Source organism: Hyla sarda, chromosome 4 (genome assembly GCF_029499605.1).
Source record: "Hyla sarda isolate aHylSar1 chromosome 4, aHylSar1.hap1, whole genome shotgun sequence".
In the NCBI taxonomy this organism is placed as follows: Eukaryota; Metazoa; Chordata; class Amphibia; order Anura; family Hylidae; genus Hyla; species Hyla sarda.
In genome coordinates, this window is record NC_079192.1 from 394,290,689 (window position 1) to 394,309,175 (window position 18,487).

Below are 18,487 nucleotides of genomic sequence, written 5' to 3' on the forward strand. Positions count from 1 at the left end.
CCTAACCACCATGAATTATCTAGGAACCCAACAGCGGTGAGAAGGTTTACTCAGTAGGATGCCATCTTTATGCATTTAATGTTATTATAAAGTAATTAGTGATATTGCAAAAATTACCCACAAAGATTTGTGTCCCGGACTACAAAAGATCCTTTCATCGGCTCCGTCATAACCACAGAATTTTATAATAAACTGCAATTAAAGTATTAACTTGAATAATGGAGGGATTGTTTTTGTACAAAGTTTTACTCTATCGTAGGCTTAAAAGGCATTAAAAGGACACGGATGAGAGAAAGGATAGTAATGGCTGCAGTCTGTGAAGTAGTAATACATGCAAGATGAGATTAATAAATGAAGTTGATTCTGTCCTCCTTTAATAGGGTGGTCTCAACAGATGTTCATTAAGCGGCTTGTCCTAGTAATTAGGACAAGGGGATAGTGGATAAGTATGTAATTGCAGTTGGTCTGACTGCTGGGACCCCCACAATCTAAAGCGCGGTCCAAAGTTTACCATCAGAAGAGAAAAGTGGTCACAAGTGTGTACTACCACTCCATACATTGTCCATTGGGATAGCTGAGAAAGAAAGAGAAAGGGAGTGCGCCCCTAGTGAGGTATGTTCAAGTGGAGGGTGTCAGTGGTGGTTGGAGTGGTACTAAGAGCACAACACCTTAGTAGACTTTACACAATACACAAAGTAATTTACAAATCTGTTTAACTTCCTGGCACCAGTCAGGGACTGGAGTTTTCTATCACAACATATGATGACATCTTATTTTAGAGAATCTATGTATTTTATGAATATGTCAACACTAATTCCTTCTTTTTTTCGGCCTTATATGTTCCTAAAAAGTCAGGGCTGGATTGTTGTTGGAGTGTTATCTTTGCTAAGTGGTTGAGCGGCCTGAGAGTAAAGGAGTATAAATGTATAGCTAATGAAATACCAGTTTCGAAGGTGCTATTGCACCCAGTAGTTCAGCGCCATTGGCCTATCTTAGAGACATAGGAATTGTAAAGGACCTTTGATCTTGACTTTATAGCTGCAGGCTCTACTGTGATGATACTATGTGGCTTATGTGGACATGTATTGGGGCCTTATATTGTAGTGGGTTTTGGGGGACCCACCAGACACAAGAGTCGATTGCAATTGCTCGTGTTACTCCATCCTATTCTCATAGATTGTTTACCGTCCATATGTCGAGCTATGAAATATTCCACATATTTAACCCTCCCTGATAATAAGCAATGTCAAATATGTTTTCTTTTCTTGTTAAGTGATCATGTTATTTTAGGTAAGTGCCTTGGTTGTACGGACTGCCCGAAGTTCTCAAAAGCCTGGCAGAACAGAATGTAGTTTTCTCTCTCCGTGTTGACTGACAGTGACGTTGATGGATGACTATTTTGAATCTGATGAGTCAACAAAAGAAAGGAAAAGTATCAACAGCGTCTGTTGTCTGAAATAGCTTTTTAAAAGAGTAACAAAATTTCCTGATGAAAAGCTTTAAGGAGGCTACAACCTTCACCCTTCATCAGGACATTTATGTGATGACACAAGTATCAACAGCAACTGTGCGGGAACACAATGTTATGACTAATGTTGTATTATGTGGCTCATGCCTTAGATTTGGAAGCAGATGTACATAGCTCCTGCAACACAAAAAGGTGTGGTGCTCTTTTTTTTTCCTATGTGGCATTGGTCTTCTGCCCAAGTCCTTACCTTGTCTAGGGTTGTATGTGGAGAAGAAGAGCCCATGACCCCTTCTAGTGGTCTATTTGCTTTCCAAAATCATACAGCTTTAGACAGGAGGATCCCCATATATTTTTCTATAGAGACGCAATAGTGTATGACCAATGGGATGGTTTCCACATTTCTTAATAATGTAGTATGTGTAACGTAGGACAGGGAGAAGTGTAGCCCTGAACTCACCCACAACCAATTTCCCTGCCCACTTCACAATGCGACAGACCCCCAGCTGGGTGATGGTCTCTTCTCTGAACAAGTGCAGAGTGTAATAAGGTCAAACACAAAACATACCAATGCATAGGTCAGAGAGAAAGTCAAGACACAATTGGCTAACCAGGGAAAAGACCAGGGAGCCAATACAGGTGAAGAGCAACTAGAAAGAACAAGGTCAGGCAAGCCAAGTCAGAACCAGGAAGTCACACACTACCAAATCACTAAGCAAAGTGGTAGTCAGGGAACAAGCCAAAAGATCATGAGAACAAGAAGACAGTAAAACAAATGCAGGTATAAGGAGCTACTGCAGGGGCATAACCTCTATCACAGGCAATTCTAAGAAACAAGCCTGTGACTTAAATAGCCCACACCAGGAGAGTGGGGATACCAAGGCCTGATACCAATGGCACTTCATTACCATCTTCTCATTGGCACAGGAAGGGTAACAGCCGCTGCCAGAACCAGAGACAAGCCCATTGCAGTATAGGGTTAATCTAATATGCCTAAATATTTGGTATTCATTCTCAGTTTTGGTTGGCACCACTACCTATTGGTTGCTAACTGTGACTAGACATTTTTGATGTGCCAATCACATATAAAGTAGCTCTCCTCCAGAAGAAATAGTTGACCCTCTACTGTCACCTATAGAAGGTTGCTTCCTTGTAAGTCCATGCTTGACCATGCTGTAATAGAGAATGCGGGATAGACCAATTATGGAAAAAGATGGCTGCACAAATGATACAGAGATCATTCCTGTCTCCCTCCCTGCACTAGAAAGCCTTGTATTAGGCATTCGAAACAAGCCTTAACCAAAAGAGTCGGCCCCTGTAATATGGCCCTAAGAGTATTCATCTTGACCATCGAAAGATGCAAAAACTTAAAAAATAACCGCAATATATGCATTCTTTGGACTTTCAAGAAAAAAATTAATAAATATAACGTGGGCTTTGATACACTTCAAATGAGCTACTCTCCAATTCCAAGCATAGCCGTAGCAGGTAGCCTGCCTTACTGAAGAAAGCACTCATCTGACTTGATATGGTGTTTTACAGTCTTGCACTCTCTCCCAGTCTCATACAGTATGTCATTACCTGACTAAGTAAGCATGTCAATTCAACAAGTGGTTGAACAAGCCTGAAATTTCAGCCCAGAGGGCAGCATGTCTTCAGGGAGAGGCTGAGATGTCACTCAGCGAGTGTCAAGGATGGGAAAATACTAATTAAATATTTATTAAGATGGTTAAGAGTTATTCCACTTTGAGTCATTGTGCGTGAATGTCAACTGCACCCAAGTTACATGGTTGCAATTTTTTTAGGTTAATTTAATGAATTTCTTGGTTGTTTTCTACCTTCTATGTCAATTCAACCTAAAAAAAAATCTCAAACACTATAAATCAAGAGTGCATGTTTTCTGTCAACCCCAAAGCTGGATAGATGAGGACATTCTTAATCATACAAAGACTGGTGACCCGAAAAGACTAGGTGACCAAAAGGACTCAACAATCCAGGTCTATGCTAGTCCTACCCCTGTAACGCAAGATGTGGGACATTTAAAATGAGGGCCTCTACCATCAAGGGCCTTCACCACCAAATCTTTTGCCAATGTGGACTGATTAAGCCCCAAATCTCAGGGGTACAGTTGTGTCTACCCTTACCTTTCCAGAAGTTTTCAAAAACATTTTTGGTTGTAATTTGAGTGTTTAGACCACTGACCGATCAGTAGAATAAGCCAGCAGAAGTGCAAACTTAGAGTATTCTCTCCAGATCGGGGAGAGAAGTGCTTGGTCTACTGATTGGTCGGGTCTAAACACTCACACCCCGACCGATAAAAACTTGTTTACAATGCATCTTAAGACCGATGTGTGAAATGTAGGTCTTAGTAACTTCCTTCTCTATACATGATGCACATTCACAGAAATGTTATCTACTCCATTAAAGCACGGCTGCTCTAGGCACATTGCAGTTGAATTCCTGGTCTCTTTCGTGACGTGCACTCAAGAGGCTCAACTAGTCCGGTCCATAACCAAATAGCTGAGGTGTTTACAGGGTGAGTCACTAGTCAAGGACATGTCATATGACACATAAGGGTTCATTCGTCCAGTGCCCAGGGGCAGCGAGCTAATGTGGGAGAGGTCATCTCCATGCACCTTTTTGTTATGTTTTTAAATTTTAAGATAATAGTTACAAACAATATGCCTGCAGGTAAGAAACCAGTATGTGTATACATATTGGGCTGTGATGTCAAAGTGTTGAGTAGAAAAAAAAACACAAAAATAGACAACAGCTGATCGAATTGCACAGTTGAAATTTGCAAGGAACTATGTAACTATGTATTTTTTTTTTTTTTGAGACAAGACTTTTAAAAAAAGTTTCTCCCACCAGATAAAATAGAATGTTTAATAGGAAAAGAAAAATATTGTACTTAAAAGGAATGTCCTGCTTGGGACAGGTAGCACTGACTTCAGGCTCCAAGTGGGACCTGAACATGGACACCATTACAGGTCACCACAGCAGCACCGGTTTGATGACTGTTGTGCCGTAGTTTTATAATACCCTTTTTATTCCTTGCTAGTAAAACAAATGCTTTCAACAGAGACACAAGTACAAATGTATTTACAAGTACTCCAGAAGCATGTCCGTGGTTTAACAACCAAGACTCTGCTGACAGGTTCCTTATAAAGAGAAAGAAGAAACATAATATAACAAGGTGCCACCTGTAGCGTGTACCTCATGGGTTGAGGGAGTCATAACTAACCATAGCCTTAGTAGAAAGTAGCAATTTATATGGACTATTTCCAAAGTGGCACCAAGGTAGATATAAATAAATGGCCCCTCGCACCCACCGTGTACCATCTCTTGTATCCAGTTCCATTGGGCACCAGTACTAAATTGTGACTGCTGCCTCTACACCTTATAGCAATGCTCCTGGTGTAAATATTTAAAGTACTAACCTTATACACAAGGGTAGACTAATGACCCCTATACACATCAGAAAAGAGTCAATCACTCCAATTTTGTCAGGACTTGTTGAGTTTCAACTGCCCGATCCATTTATTTTTGGAGAGATAAGCTGCCAGAGTAGACTGTCAGTGGCTTAATCCTCAACTTAGAATCTGAGCAAAAAATTCATGTGTATGGAGGGATTCGAAAAGATAGTCAGTTGTTTCATGTGAATAGACGCCTCCTTGGCTTTCGCCATTTTAGACCTTCTATTTGCCGCCTTATTGGCAGGTCATCTTACAAGACTCAAAGTAAATAGCTTTAGGTTGGTTCTTGTTTTCATTTGGAAATAATTTATCTTTAGTTTTAAACTTTTTTGGGGGGTGGTAAAAAGTCAGACATTTTGGTGCAATGGGTCAATAAGTTGCACATTTGCACAGTGGCAAATTTTTGCCCTAGTGCTCAAATTTTTCTGAAATCTCACACCAACCTAGACCTCACTTACAAACTTGTCTACATCTAAGCTTCTTAGCTATTTATAATGAATATGCTCTTTAATTATTATTGTGGAAAGTGCATATAATGTATGCCAAGGCAAAAGGGGGTACTGGATTTACACAGACTAAACATAGGTCGCAGTATGACACATTTTAGATTGCACTCATCCCTTCCTCAGATTGGCCAATTTGAGGAAGCTATGCACCCCGAAGAGCATCATCCTGCTGCCCATGTTTATTATTTTATTTAACAAAAAATAACTATTCAATATACCCCCTTCATTCTGGCTTGGATTATTATAGTAATATTTTTAAAGGGGGCGGGGCTATGACATCACAAGCTCCTGGCGCCAGCTCCAGCGTTCGGAACAGTTTGTTCCAAACGCTGAGCAGTGGAGTACCCCCTTAATGTATGCACTAGGATGTTGGCACTCCATGTTGTTACTTGGCACTGTATTTAGTACCAGTACTGTAGTATTATTTGGATAGTATGGGCCCAGTATTACTTTTGTCTCCAATGATAAACATCATGAAAATCTACTTCTCGTTCCAGTGTTTACGAATATAAATGTAATAAATTATTGCTACAAGGGCCTGGGCAGGGCAGTTTAAGGAGATCCCAGAAATGGGCCAGCATTTTAATAGTATGTATATTAGTTAGTTTTATAAGTACCCTTCTAAGTAGCACATCATAGCTTAATGTATCCCTGTAGGCACAACACACAACACATTACTTTAGATGTTGCACGTCATTGCACGCCCAACGTTGCTGTTTAGTCCATGCCAGACGGTGCTCATGTACTAGCAAATTGGGAACAGAAGAACAGTCTGATAACAGCCTTGTTGTTATTGTTTGTCCACGCTTGAACTCTTTGTAAACTTTTTGACTAAACTTTTTCGTATTAAACTTTTTGACTCAAAGTCAAGTCGAATTAAAGGCGACCGAGTCACGATGATAAGCAAACAAGCGTGACTCACCGTAGAATACCGAAAGATATGTCAAACCTAAAACCGTAACTCAACCTTGGCAGTGGTAGGATCTAGGACTCATTCTTGAAACCCATTTGCTTTTGTTCTGTGGAGACTGTGAACTTGTCGAGTGCTGCCCCTGGCACAATGAACTGATGCCAACATTTTGAGCTCTCAAACTGAGCCTTAATAAGTGCATGAAAGAATCCAATGGGACGCCTCTCTGTGTATATGTGTGCGGATAGCGAGATGCCAGATTAGGAAAACACTGTTGTTAACGCAAAGTTAAGAGAAGTGGTTTGCATAACACTCGCAAGTGCACTGCCTTATGTAGAAAATTCCTCAGTGTCTGCCAGCCAAGACTCTTGGTGCCACATTACATTTGATCTCACATGTCCCGACTTTTGTGCCAAAATGATTTACTGACGTTTTCTGGGAGGTCGTGCCAAGAATTCTTTTCTTTTTCCTTTTTCAGGTTTCATATCAGTTGTAAAATTGTTATGTATCTGTTCACAACTTTTGTATAGGAATGGGTTTCTTTTTTTTGTTTTTTACATAATGCAAGTCTATAAGGCATAACTAAGTGATCAATGGTGCACTCTACACTACACAGACAGACTGCTGTTACAGGAGGTGCTAAGAACTGTAAAATCAGACTGTTGTTATAGGTGGCGCTCTATACTAAACAGCCACACTGCTGTTATAGGAGGCACTCTACATTACCCATCCAGACTGCTGTTATAGGGGACACTACATACTGCAGAGAAAGACTGCTTTTATAGGAGGGATCTTTACACTACACAGAAAGACCGCTTTGCACTATACAACCAGACTGCTGTTATAGGGGGAGCTCCAAACTACACAGCCAGACTGTTGTTATAGGGGGAGCTCCAGACTACACAGCCAGATTGCTATCATAGGAGGATATAAAGACTACACAGCTAGATTGCAGTTAGAGGGGTACTCCAGCCTACAGAACCATACTGCTATTATAGGGTGAGCTCCAGTCTACACAATCACACTGGTGTTTTAGGGGGCGCTCCAGACTACAAAGCCAGACTTCTGTTATAGATGGGGGGGGGGCTTCAGACTACTCAACCAGACTGCTGTTATAGGCAGAGCCCCAGACTACTCAGTCAGAATGCTGTTATAGAGGGAACTCCAGTCTATACAGCCAGACTGCTGTTATAGGGGATACTCCAGACTACACAGCCAGACTGTTGTTATACGGGGAGCTCCAGACTACACAGCCATTCTTATGTTATAGGGGGCAGTCCTGGCTATATAAGCAGACTGATTATATGGGAGGTTCTCCAGACCTCACAGCAAGACAGATGTGCGTTCCCCATTACACGGTTTGAAAGTTGCTATTAGGGTACTGCAGATACTACACTGTGGGGGAGATTTATGAAAAACCTGTGTAGAGGAAGAGTGGTGCAGTTGCCCATAGCAACCAATTAGATTGCTTCTTTCATTTTTAAAAAGGACTCTAAAAAAATAAAACAAGTGATTTGACTGGCTGCCCTTTGCAATTGCACACCTCTTCATCTTTTTATAAATCTACCTCTGTATCTCTAGAATAAGCCGTTCTTTAGATCCAGCCTGCTAGGAGACGTGATGTATGTTACAATGGAGGGAACCGTGGTCTCTTCTCCTAGCCTTGTTAGTCCGGAATCTTTATTTTATATATATATATATATATATATATATGTTATAACTGGTCTATATAGTAAAGGCTTTTTCTCTATATTATGTTTTATGCACTATGGCTTCCTCCGGTATTACCCTGCTTACTTAGCCTCTTTCTGGTTATTTTAGTTATCCAGTTTGGGTTTGTCACACTGTTTGTGGCCTCCTTTCCTCTGGCTCCTCTCTTCGCTCTACTCAACAACATTATTGAAGTGAGACTTGACGCGAAAAAGTTTGTGGCTGAGTTAAGAAGACCGGATGCTGTGCGAGCTAAAGATATAGGTATTATAAGTACTGTGTTATTATGCTGCACAGTATCAATACTTTTTACCTTATTTAAATTTTCTCCCTCCGTTTGTTCTCATTGTTTTCTCCTTATTTTTCTTCTCTTATCCTTCTGCTTCATCTCCCTTTTCTTTGCTATCTGTGACTTTTTACCTCTTTTATCTCCTTCTTTTTCTTATTTTCCTTCTTTTTCTTCTCTTATCCCTTTTTTCCTTCTGTTTCCTTTTTCTTCTTTTTATCCCTTGCATCTCATTCTTTTCTTTTTCCTACTTCTGCTCCTTGTTATTCTTCTTTTTCTTCTGTCCATCTCCTTCTTTTTCTGTTTCATCTTCTCTTTATTTTTCCCTCCCTTTTTTATTTTCTTCATTTTCCTTCTCTTTATTCTTACCTTTTTTTTCCCCTTTTGTCTGCCTTCTTTTCCCTTTATCATCTTTTTTTCTTCTCTGTATGCTTCACCTTTTTCTTTTTCTTTCTCCTTTTCTTCTTCCTTTTTCACCTTAATTTTTTTGCTTATTTTTTTTATTACTCTTTTTTTTACTAATAACCTTATCTTTTTTTTTCTCCCTCTCTCTTTCTTTTTCCCTTCATCTTTTCCCTTTCTATGTTCATTTTCATCTTCTGTATTTTATCTTATTTTACTTGTTCTCCATTTTTATATGTTCTTCTTCTCTTCTTTTTCTTCCTTTTTTCTCTATCTTCTTTACAACTTTTTTTTAACTTTTTCTCTTTCCAATTCCCTCACTTCACTTTCCTTCCCATCTGAGATGGTTTTATCAGTTCACAAAATGAAATTTCATGGTTACTGTCTTGCAAAGGAACTATTTTAAGGGTCAATACACTTAATGGTTGAGGACGTCAAACCATCCATGTCCAAGAACAACATCCAGGTCAAAAACTTACATTGTAAGCCAATCATACTGTCCCTCATGACAACATGACAGATGGATACAATAACCAAAAAGACAGATAAAAAAGTCAAGTAAGCAGTAAATCAAATACAATCATATAAGAAATAGGTCCCCACTGTGCCTCCGTATTGCCTCTAAATATTCTCCAACAAACATTGAATTATGGTGCTACGGTTGGCAACAATGCCTCTTGGGGAGAATTTTGTTAAAATATGTCACCCTGTAGAGTACCAGATGGCAGTACTCCATAGACCCATAGGAACATTCTCTGTACAGCCACCATGCACATATATACCATATATCCATACTTTATATGTGTAGAAACTTTACATTTTGACTAGAATGTTGCATGTACAGTAAGTGTTCAAAAAGGCAATATGTTTTATATTGTAACTGGACTAACAATGTATTCCTATCTTTTTTCCAGGCATTTGGTACAACATTTTAAGTGGAATTGGCAAATTCTCTGTCATTATTAATGTAAGTGGTTTCCTGCCGGTGTTGGCATAACACAGTGTGATTCTTGGGTTGGGCAAAAATCACTTATTTCCCATTATTCCTGTGTTTGTCACTTCCCTGAATGTAATTTAAGTTTCTAATTACTGGATTTGGAGACAATTGTACATAATAGGTGTAAATGTTCGCACTCAATGTTCTATGAGTATTAAACATAATGCGTTTGTATTGTTAGGTCAGTCTCAATAGCCGTGTATATTGGCTTATTGGTAGTGTAATTGTAGGGAGTGATGGTTCACAGATTTTTTTTTTAAAGTCTAACCTTATTGTTGATTAAAGGAACACTGAAGGCAAAAACCAATACAGCTTGTTCTGCCTAGTACAAGGATAGGGGGGGGGGGGGGGGGAGCATGATGACCAATAGAATATTTATGCCCCATAAAAAGTGTTGTGGTGCACATTACGTGGGGGGGGGGGGGCAGAATTCATTTATACCTGTGCTGAGGGAAAGTTGACCAGTTGCCCATAGTAACCAATCTGATTGTTTCTTTCTTTTTCCATAGGCCCTTTTCAAAAGGAAAGAAGTGATCTGATTGGTCAACTTTTCCTTTGCACAGGTTTTGAAGACCCCCCCCCCCCCCCCCATGTGTACCAAAACATTGGGTCAATTTGATCATAATTTTGTCACATTTCGATTAGTAAATCTGTTCTACCTCAAGTCTATAAATTCTGCCCCATGAAGATATTTTAATCAATGTATAATGTTGGACCTACACATGATATGGAGTTTAAAAATAAACATTAACGTGCACCTTGGAGTCACAGAGACATGCCAAAAGCTTTTATTGGTCCAGATCTTAATGTTGAGACCCCTACCAATCAGGAGAACGAAGGTAATGCAAGGTAGCAGGCTTCAATTCCTGACTTGCAGCTACCTACATCCTTCAGCCCTATTATAAGTCCATGGGGCCATCCAGAGAGCCATAGATTGCTGCAAGATGGGGAGTAAAGTGCGCTACCGTGTACTTCTCCCTACTCGTTCTCCTGATCGCTGGAAGTTTTAGGCATTAGCACCCTGACTGTCAAAACTTTTAACATGTCTCTCTGACATATCAATTTTTTTTTTAAATGACTGGAACACTTTTAGGACTCCAATAAGTTTGACCATTGTCACGTACTTCATTTACTTTCTTTTACCATAGACTCAGATAGATAGCTTGGTATCCATTGAGTTGGCTGACATATATTTATGCCTGTGGTCAACTGAGGCTGGGTTCACCCATAGTTTTTTGCTCGGTAATCTTAACCAAATCCAGGAGTGGAACCGATACAGACAATGCTGCAAATCTTTTTATGATTCTATGTGTTGGTTCCACTCGTGGTTTTGGATAAAAATACTGGAGAAAAATACCCACCAAAATAGCATGTGTCAACCCAGCCTTAAAGGGGTACTCCGCTGCTCAGCATTTGGAACAAACTATTCCGAACGCTGGAGCCGGCGTCGGAAGCTCGTGACGTCATAGTCTCGCACCCTCATGATGTCACATCCCGCCCCCTCAATGCAATAGACTTGCATTGAGGGGGCAGGGCGTGACATCATGAGGTGGTGGGACTATGATGTCACGAGCTCCATGCTCCAGCGTTCGGAACAGTTTGTTCCAAACACTGAGCAGCGGAGTACCCCTTTAAAGTCCTTCATCAGACGGCTGTCTACAGATGGGTATACTCTCCTTCTTGGAGAGATTTCTCGCTTGGCAGACACTCAGAATTGGAGTGGAACTCTGACTTTTAGGGAAAGCTACCTGGAAAAGGTAACATGAGAGAGCTGCTTTGCATATCTGTTCTTTCCAGAATTTCCAGTGGAGCATTAGTGGCCTGTAATTCTCCACACCACATGATGATGCTCTCCTCAAGGGGAAACCATACCCCTTTGTAATAGAGGAGCATTCCTACTCAGACACTTCATCTATTAGCCAGAGTGGAGAATTATTCCAATGGCCCTTACTGCTGAAGGACCAATTCTGCCCATGGCCAAACCCATTGATGAAAATAGGACACCTTGAAATTGGTTTATCATCTAGATGTTCACCATGTGGTATCCCTTTACTTAAAGGGGTACTCCAGTGGAAAACATTATTATTATTTTTTTTTAATCAACTGGTGCCAGAAAGTTAAACAGATTTGTAAATTACTTCTATTAAAATTTTTAAATCCTTCCAGTACTTATTAGCTGCTGAATACTACAAAGGAAATTATTTTCTTTTTGAAACACAGAGCTCTCTGTTGACATCACGAGCATAGTGCTCTCTGCTGACATCTCTGTACATTTTAGGAACTGTCCAGAGCAGCATATGTTTGCTATGGGGATTTTCTCCTGCTCTGGACAGTTCTTAAAATGGACAGAGATGTCAGTAGAGAGCACTGTGCTCGTGATGTCAGCAGAGAGCTCTGTGTTCCAAAAAGAAAATAATTTCCTCTGTGGTATTCAGCAGCTGATATGTACTGGAAGGATTAAGATTGTTTAATAGAAGTAATTTACAAATCTGTTTAATTTAAAAATCTGTTTAACTTTCTGGCACCAGTTGATTTAAAAAAAAAAAAAAGTTTTCCACCGGAGTACCCCTTTAAGAATTGAATTTGTCATCTCTTTGTCAGATGCGGAAGCAGTGGTCCACCAGGGTCATCCAATTCCATATTTTCCATTATAATGTATAAAGTATTTAATATAGCAGGCTTTACAAGAATGACTTCACTGAGTTGTTTCCTTGTCCTTAGGCATTCGTCATATCTGTCACATCAGACTTCATCCCACGTCTTGTGTATCAGTACATGTACAGTCAAAATGGAACCATGCATGGCTTTATCAATCATACCCTCTCCTATTTCAATGTCAGTCATTTGAAACCTGGGACCCAACCTGAAAATTCACAGTTTGCACAAAATGTTACATTCTGCAGGTAATGTTACTTGTGTATGATTCTAAAAGTGAAGGTGCCATCTAAAAAAAATTCTGTTAATAATTAAAAGCATGTATATACTGTATACTTTTACCAGGAACAGCTCCACTAAACCCTATGCTGTCAACATAGGGATTCAAAGAAGGTACATACAGGAGGCAGGGACACCTTTTAAAGGCAGGAGTCCCTGCTACTCTACACTCAATTAACATTTGCTAAGCTCTGCATCCATCCCAGGAAATGTAGTAAGTGGTGATACCTTCTGCATCGATGCTTACCTCTGTGTGGTAGCGCACATTCACCCGGCTGGGCTTGGAGAAATAAGTAGGTGACCATGCTCATAGCATTGATACTTACTGTGCCCCTGGATGACTAGGACTAGGCATTTGCTAGGCCGGACACTGTGCTCCACACAGCAAATGGTAACTTAGAGTCATGGCCTACAGCATATGCATAGTTACTCAGTATACAGAAGCAGGGACTCCTTTCTTTGACAGGAGTTCCTGCTTCTGCAATTTGTCTGAAAAAAAATCTGACTTTTTTTGGAAACTCTGAGTGCTCAATATTTCTGTTTAATTTGCACAGTTTTTCTGGTGGGTTCATAATTTAAGAAATTGTGCCAGTAACATTATAAATTGTGTGGCTTTTTACAAGGATGTACAATGGGGGGGGGGGAAGAGACATTAATCAATGAGCTTCCCATATTCTATGCCACCTACGGAGCAAAGTTTACCGGTGTACAATTTTGAGTGCAGACATGGTTTTTAAACAGTTGGTAAATGCTCCAAATTGATTTGTGCACACCAAGTCACACCCCCTGCAATAAAAGTACAAAAATGATGAAGCAAACGCAAATTGTAAAAAGACAATCTCAAAGCCAGAAAACCACTCAAAACATGCAAAAAATAAAGATAAAAAATCAACAACGTGTTCTCAAACCGTAAGAGACTATGACTAATTTACAGGGTCATCTATTTTCTTCTTCCTTGCAGCCACGATAGAAAAAGAAGTGAAAATAAAAAGTGTCCCCGAACATTTGTTACTTAATCCTTTTTTTTAGGATGCCAAGTGACTCCAGATCGGACAGTGTGTGGCTGACAGGGCTGTGATTAGAATTAGGTTTGCAGTGATGGGTTTTGCATAGACTTCTATAATTAACTCCAAGCCTAAATTGTTCCAGGGGGGCACCGCCTGTTTTCCGCAAAACACGTGACCAGTCTTCTACACCTACAATAATTAAAGTAGCAGCACAATAATACTTGTGAGTCAATCCCTCCAGGATAAGGCAAATAAGACACACTATTAAAACCATCTGTCGACAAACCATGGCTCACAGTCACCTCCTGATGTCAGGACCTTTTATTTCAACGTTCTTCTCCATTATTATCGTGTTAACAGTCCCTTTCTAGGGACTCAAGCGGGATGGACATGAAAGCCACAGATCTGTCCAAGATACTGTGAGAACAAAAATGAACCATGTAAAAGTAACGGCACTACACTTTGTTTAATTGAAATTGTTTAGCGGAAGGCTTCAGTTGTTTCGTGCCGCATTTGGCTGACATTTCCTGTTGAAAACTTAGAGACTCCTGCCCTGCAGTGAGACATCACACGGGAGGTACGGATACATGGAACCATCATAAAATAGATTGGCCTCAGTGGCGTCATTAGGGTTGTTGTCACCTAGTGCAGTCAAAAATGGTGCCATTGGTGGGAAAGAGGTGGGAATGGGGAAAGTACTGCTGCCAAAAAGGGAAGTGGTGGGAATGGGGACATGACTACTGTACTGGGGGGGGCGTATATGGGAATGGGGAGAGTTCTGCTGTCAGCAGGGAAGTGGTGGGAATAGGGACAGAACTACTACCAATGGGGGGGGGGGGCAAATATGGGAATAGGGATAGTTTTACTGCTAGTCTCGGGACAAAACTGCTGCCGGTGGCGGGTGTAAATGGGCAGAGTTCCCGGTGGAAATGGGGAGAGTTCTGCTGCCAGTAGGGGAGTGGTAGGAATGGGGACAGAACTGCTGCCAGTGGGGTGATAGGTGGAAATATTGAGGGTACTGCTGCCATTGGGGGGCAGGTGGTAATGGGTACATGCTTAAGTACTTGAAAATTGTTCTTTTAAATGCCAGTGGCAGGGTTCCCTCAAAGCTCTTTGCTTCCCTGCTGCCAATTGCACAATCTTCCTTTGCACATTGGCCCAGATTTATCAGTCGGTCTGAAAGGTAAAACTGGAGTGATTTGCCCATAACAACTAATCACAGCACAGTTTTAAGTTATTAACAAGCTCTGGTAAAATAAAAGCTGAGCTGTGATTGGTTGCTGTGGGCAAATCACTTCATGTACCCTAATGGGGGAATAGACATCATGGACGGCCCAAGTAAAGGCCCCCCATCTACAAGTTACAATGGAGAACTACTAACAAACATCAGCTTTTGCAGATCATTTCTATGTGTATGTAGTTGAGCATTCATTCAAATGACAGGACATATATATCAGCCTCCTCAGGACTAGGTTTTATAGTGCCCCCTATGGATTTGTATTTTTGATGCCTGCCTATGCCATTACTAAAACATTTTTTTAATTATATTTATAATTACTGTACTTCCCCCACTGGCAGCAGTACTGTTCCAATTTCCTGATGACAGTAGTAATGTCCCTTTCCCACCCCTTACTAGTGAGAGCACTGATCTCCTAACCCCTTTACCTTGTGTTCATGCCTTATAAGCAGCAGCATTTAACCCAGCCATCATGGTCCCTACCACAGAATTGACATTACGACCGCGGCTACCCGAAGCTGACATTCTAAACATAAATGTTCGGAACGCCGGAATGCTGGCCTGGAGATCGTGAGGGGTCCCAGCGGCCAGACCCCCCATGATCAGACATCTTATCTCCTAACCTTTGGATAGGGTATAAGATGTCTAGGGGCAGAGTACTCCCTCTAAGCATGGGTGCTCTGGTCAATTGCCTAGTTTTATTCCTCTAACGACAGCCCAGGAGGTATTTTGTACTGGTAATTGTTTAGCACTGATGGAGAGGTATTTGATGATCCTGGAGGGGTATTTTGTGCTATACTGTGGAATTTGTACTGCTGGAGAGGTATTTAGTGCTGCACTATGCTGTTTGTTTAGCACTGCTGAAGAGGTAATTTGTGTTGTACTGTAGTCCCTGATGCCACCAGAGGGTATCATGTGTGCTGCATGGTGAAATTTGGTTGGGACCAATTGGGGGTAATACAGGCACTGCTGCACTGTAATAATTGTTCTGTGTTGGTGAACTCCATGTTACAAAAGTTTAAAAAGCCCAAGTTAATAGTACGTGGCTATGTTTTTGGTGCAATATTTCATCATTTTGGGTCCCATTTTTAATGTCTCCCAAAAATATGCTTAGTCTAAATCCAGCCTTCTTGCTAGCAGAGGAAGGAAAAGTAATCTGCTGAATTCTGTAGAAGGCTGTATGGCCATAGTAAGGTAAATGGCAGCTCCCCCTTGAGGAAGGGTGCATGATGTATACCCCTAAGGCCAGCCTTGTTCTCCCTGTGATAACAACTCATCTAAAGCCAAGCGCACAGCAATTCTTTGATCGCCAAGCAGACACCAATTGTCTTCATGATGCAACCTCTGAAAGCACCTGCAGGACCCCTCCACACCCAGCTCAAATAACACACAAAAAACTAAATAGGTTTTAAAGGACTTCCAAATTATTAACTCCCAATGATTAGTAGAATAAAGATGCCCCATAATTTTTTACAGCAGCTTATCCTGGTACTGAAGCTGGTTTGTCCTCCTTCTGCTTATCGGTGGGGCTTCCAGATGTTGGACCCCAACCAGCCAAGGTGGATCACCTCTTCTAATCTTTGGTTGGCAACGTTTAAAGGGGTACTCTGCCCCTAGACATCTTATCCCCTATGCAAAAGATAGGGGATAAAATGTCTGATTGCGGGGGTCCCCACGATCTCGGCTGCTGCACCCCAGACATCCGGTGCACGGAGCAAACTTCGCTCCGTGCCGGATGACTGGCGATGCAAGGCGGAGGCTCGTGACATCATGGCCACGCCCCCTCAATGCAAGTCTATGGGAGGGGGCATGACGGCCGTCATGCCCCCTCCCAAAGACTTGCATTGAGGGGGCGTGGTGTCACGAGGCTCCGGTGCTGCCCCCGACACTCTAAACGAATGCCAGGTGCAGCAAGGAGATCGCGTGGGCCCCCATCTACGAGACTCCCGCGATCAGACATCGTATCCCCTATCCTTTAGATAGGGGATAAGATGTCAAGGGGCGGAGTACCCCTTGAAGTCTGGGAAAACCTCTCTAAATAGAAAGAAAACAAATAAAAAATAAACTTAAGTTGGAGATTCCCTTTTGGTTACATAAATCACATTCCTAAGCCAAGAAAGCTTGTTGTAGACACTTATTATCTCGGTGTTGGAGAACAACCGTCTGAGATATTTGCTCACATTTATTAGCACCTGTCATGTTTATTGAGGCGGATAATTACATTTATCTGTTGCACTGACATACATGGAATGAATGACATCTAGTTTAGACAAGAACTTTCCTGCATGCAGTTTCTAAAACACACACATTTCATGTTTCTATATATGTTCTGCTTCTATCAGCCCTTATATCAAGATCATACAATACTATTATATAAACCACTGAAGGGTGAGGCACGTTCTATTTCACATTATGGCTTATACACTGGATAGGTATGATATGTACATAGCATATAGGTAGCATTAATTCATGGTTTGTCAACTTTTTTTTGTATTTTTCAAAATTTTAATTCACTGCTCAAACCGAAAATAAAGGGAACACATATTCACACATCAGATATCGATGAACAATTGATTCAAGTTGATAGAAATTGGGATCTTCATTGAGATTTTAAATAGGTACTGTCATTAAAACGTGGTAAAAATGACAAATGTACTTTGTTTAAAAAAATGAAGTTTTATATGTTTTATTTGTGTTTAAAAAAAACTGCCACTAGTTGTCTCCCTACTTGTCCAGAGTACATTTCCCCTCTATCCGGCACTTCTGTCAGACTTTGGACTCCTACTGGCCTGGCAGAAGTCCAAAATCAGGAAATGCAGTCTGGAGTGCTGAAAGGGGGCGGGGTGTGTGCAGCCTTAGCCAATCATAGCTCATCTCACAATATACTGCTCTGGGCTGTGTGTAGCAGAGTGAGGGAGGAAGTTTTCCCCTGTATGGCTTCAGATGATGTCACGCTTGCTGGGGAACGCCCCTTCCCAGTCTGTGAATCTGACTGAGACCGTACAGAAAATATTGAGCAATATTAAGGTGAAAAAGTAAAATATTATAAAAAATAAAGGCAGGGGGTTGTTTATGATGATGGGGGCAGTGAACTGGGATAATAAAATGTTTTTAAAAGATCATGACAGGTACTCTTTAATAATGCATCTATGGCCAATGGAAACCAAGATCGCACTGAAAATAAAAACGAATAAAAAGTAAAAACTTAAAATTTGTGAAATCATTAGTGTGTACAGCCCCCATGTTCATGTATACTCTCCTGATAGCATCTAGGCATGGCATGGTGTCCTTCAGGATCTCCTCCCAAAATTGAATGTGAAGGCAAGTCAGTGGAAAGTCAACGCTTTCATCTTTCAAGAACCTACACTTGTCTTGCACCAGGAGGAACCCATGGCACCCTGCACCAGCATAGAGTATTTAAAATGGCTCTCATGATTTAATCTGAAATTCTAACAGAACGTGATCACGTGATCCTCCAAGGATATGCCTCACCAGACCATCACTGAACTTCTGCCAAACCAGTCATGTTTGATAATGTTCCAAGCAGCCTAATGTTC

General features: G+C 41.0%; 1 protein-coding gene across 3 annotated transcripts in view; it reads left to right on the forward strand.

Moving 5' to 3' along the window:
- Positions 1-18,487, forward strand: part of ANO2 (anoctamin 2) — a 233,914-nt gene that overhangs the window by 204,665 nt on the left and 10,762 nt on the right. For 2 of the 3 annotated variants that reach the window (XM_056517209.1, XM_056517210.1), the window contains 3 exons: positions 8,179-8,331; positions 9,670-9,722; positions 12,474-12,655. In XM_056517209.1, coding sequence (XP_056373184.1) covers positions 8,179-8,331; positions 9,670-9,722; positions 12,474-12,655 — 388 coding nt within the window. Of the gene's footprint in view, positions 1-8,178; positions 8,332-9,669; positions 9,723-10,261; positions 10,331-12,473; positions 12,656-18,487 lie in introns of those variants that run through there. The other variant, XM_056517211.1, reaches the window with a different exon arrangement.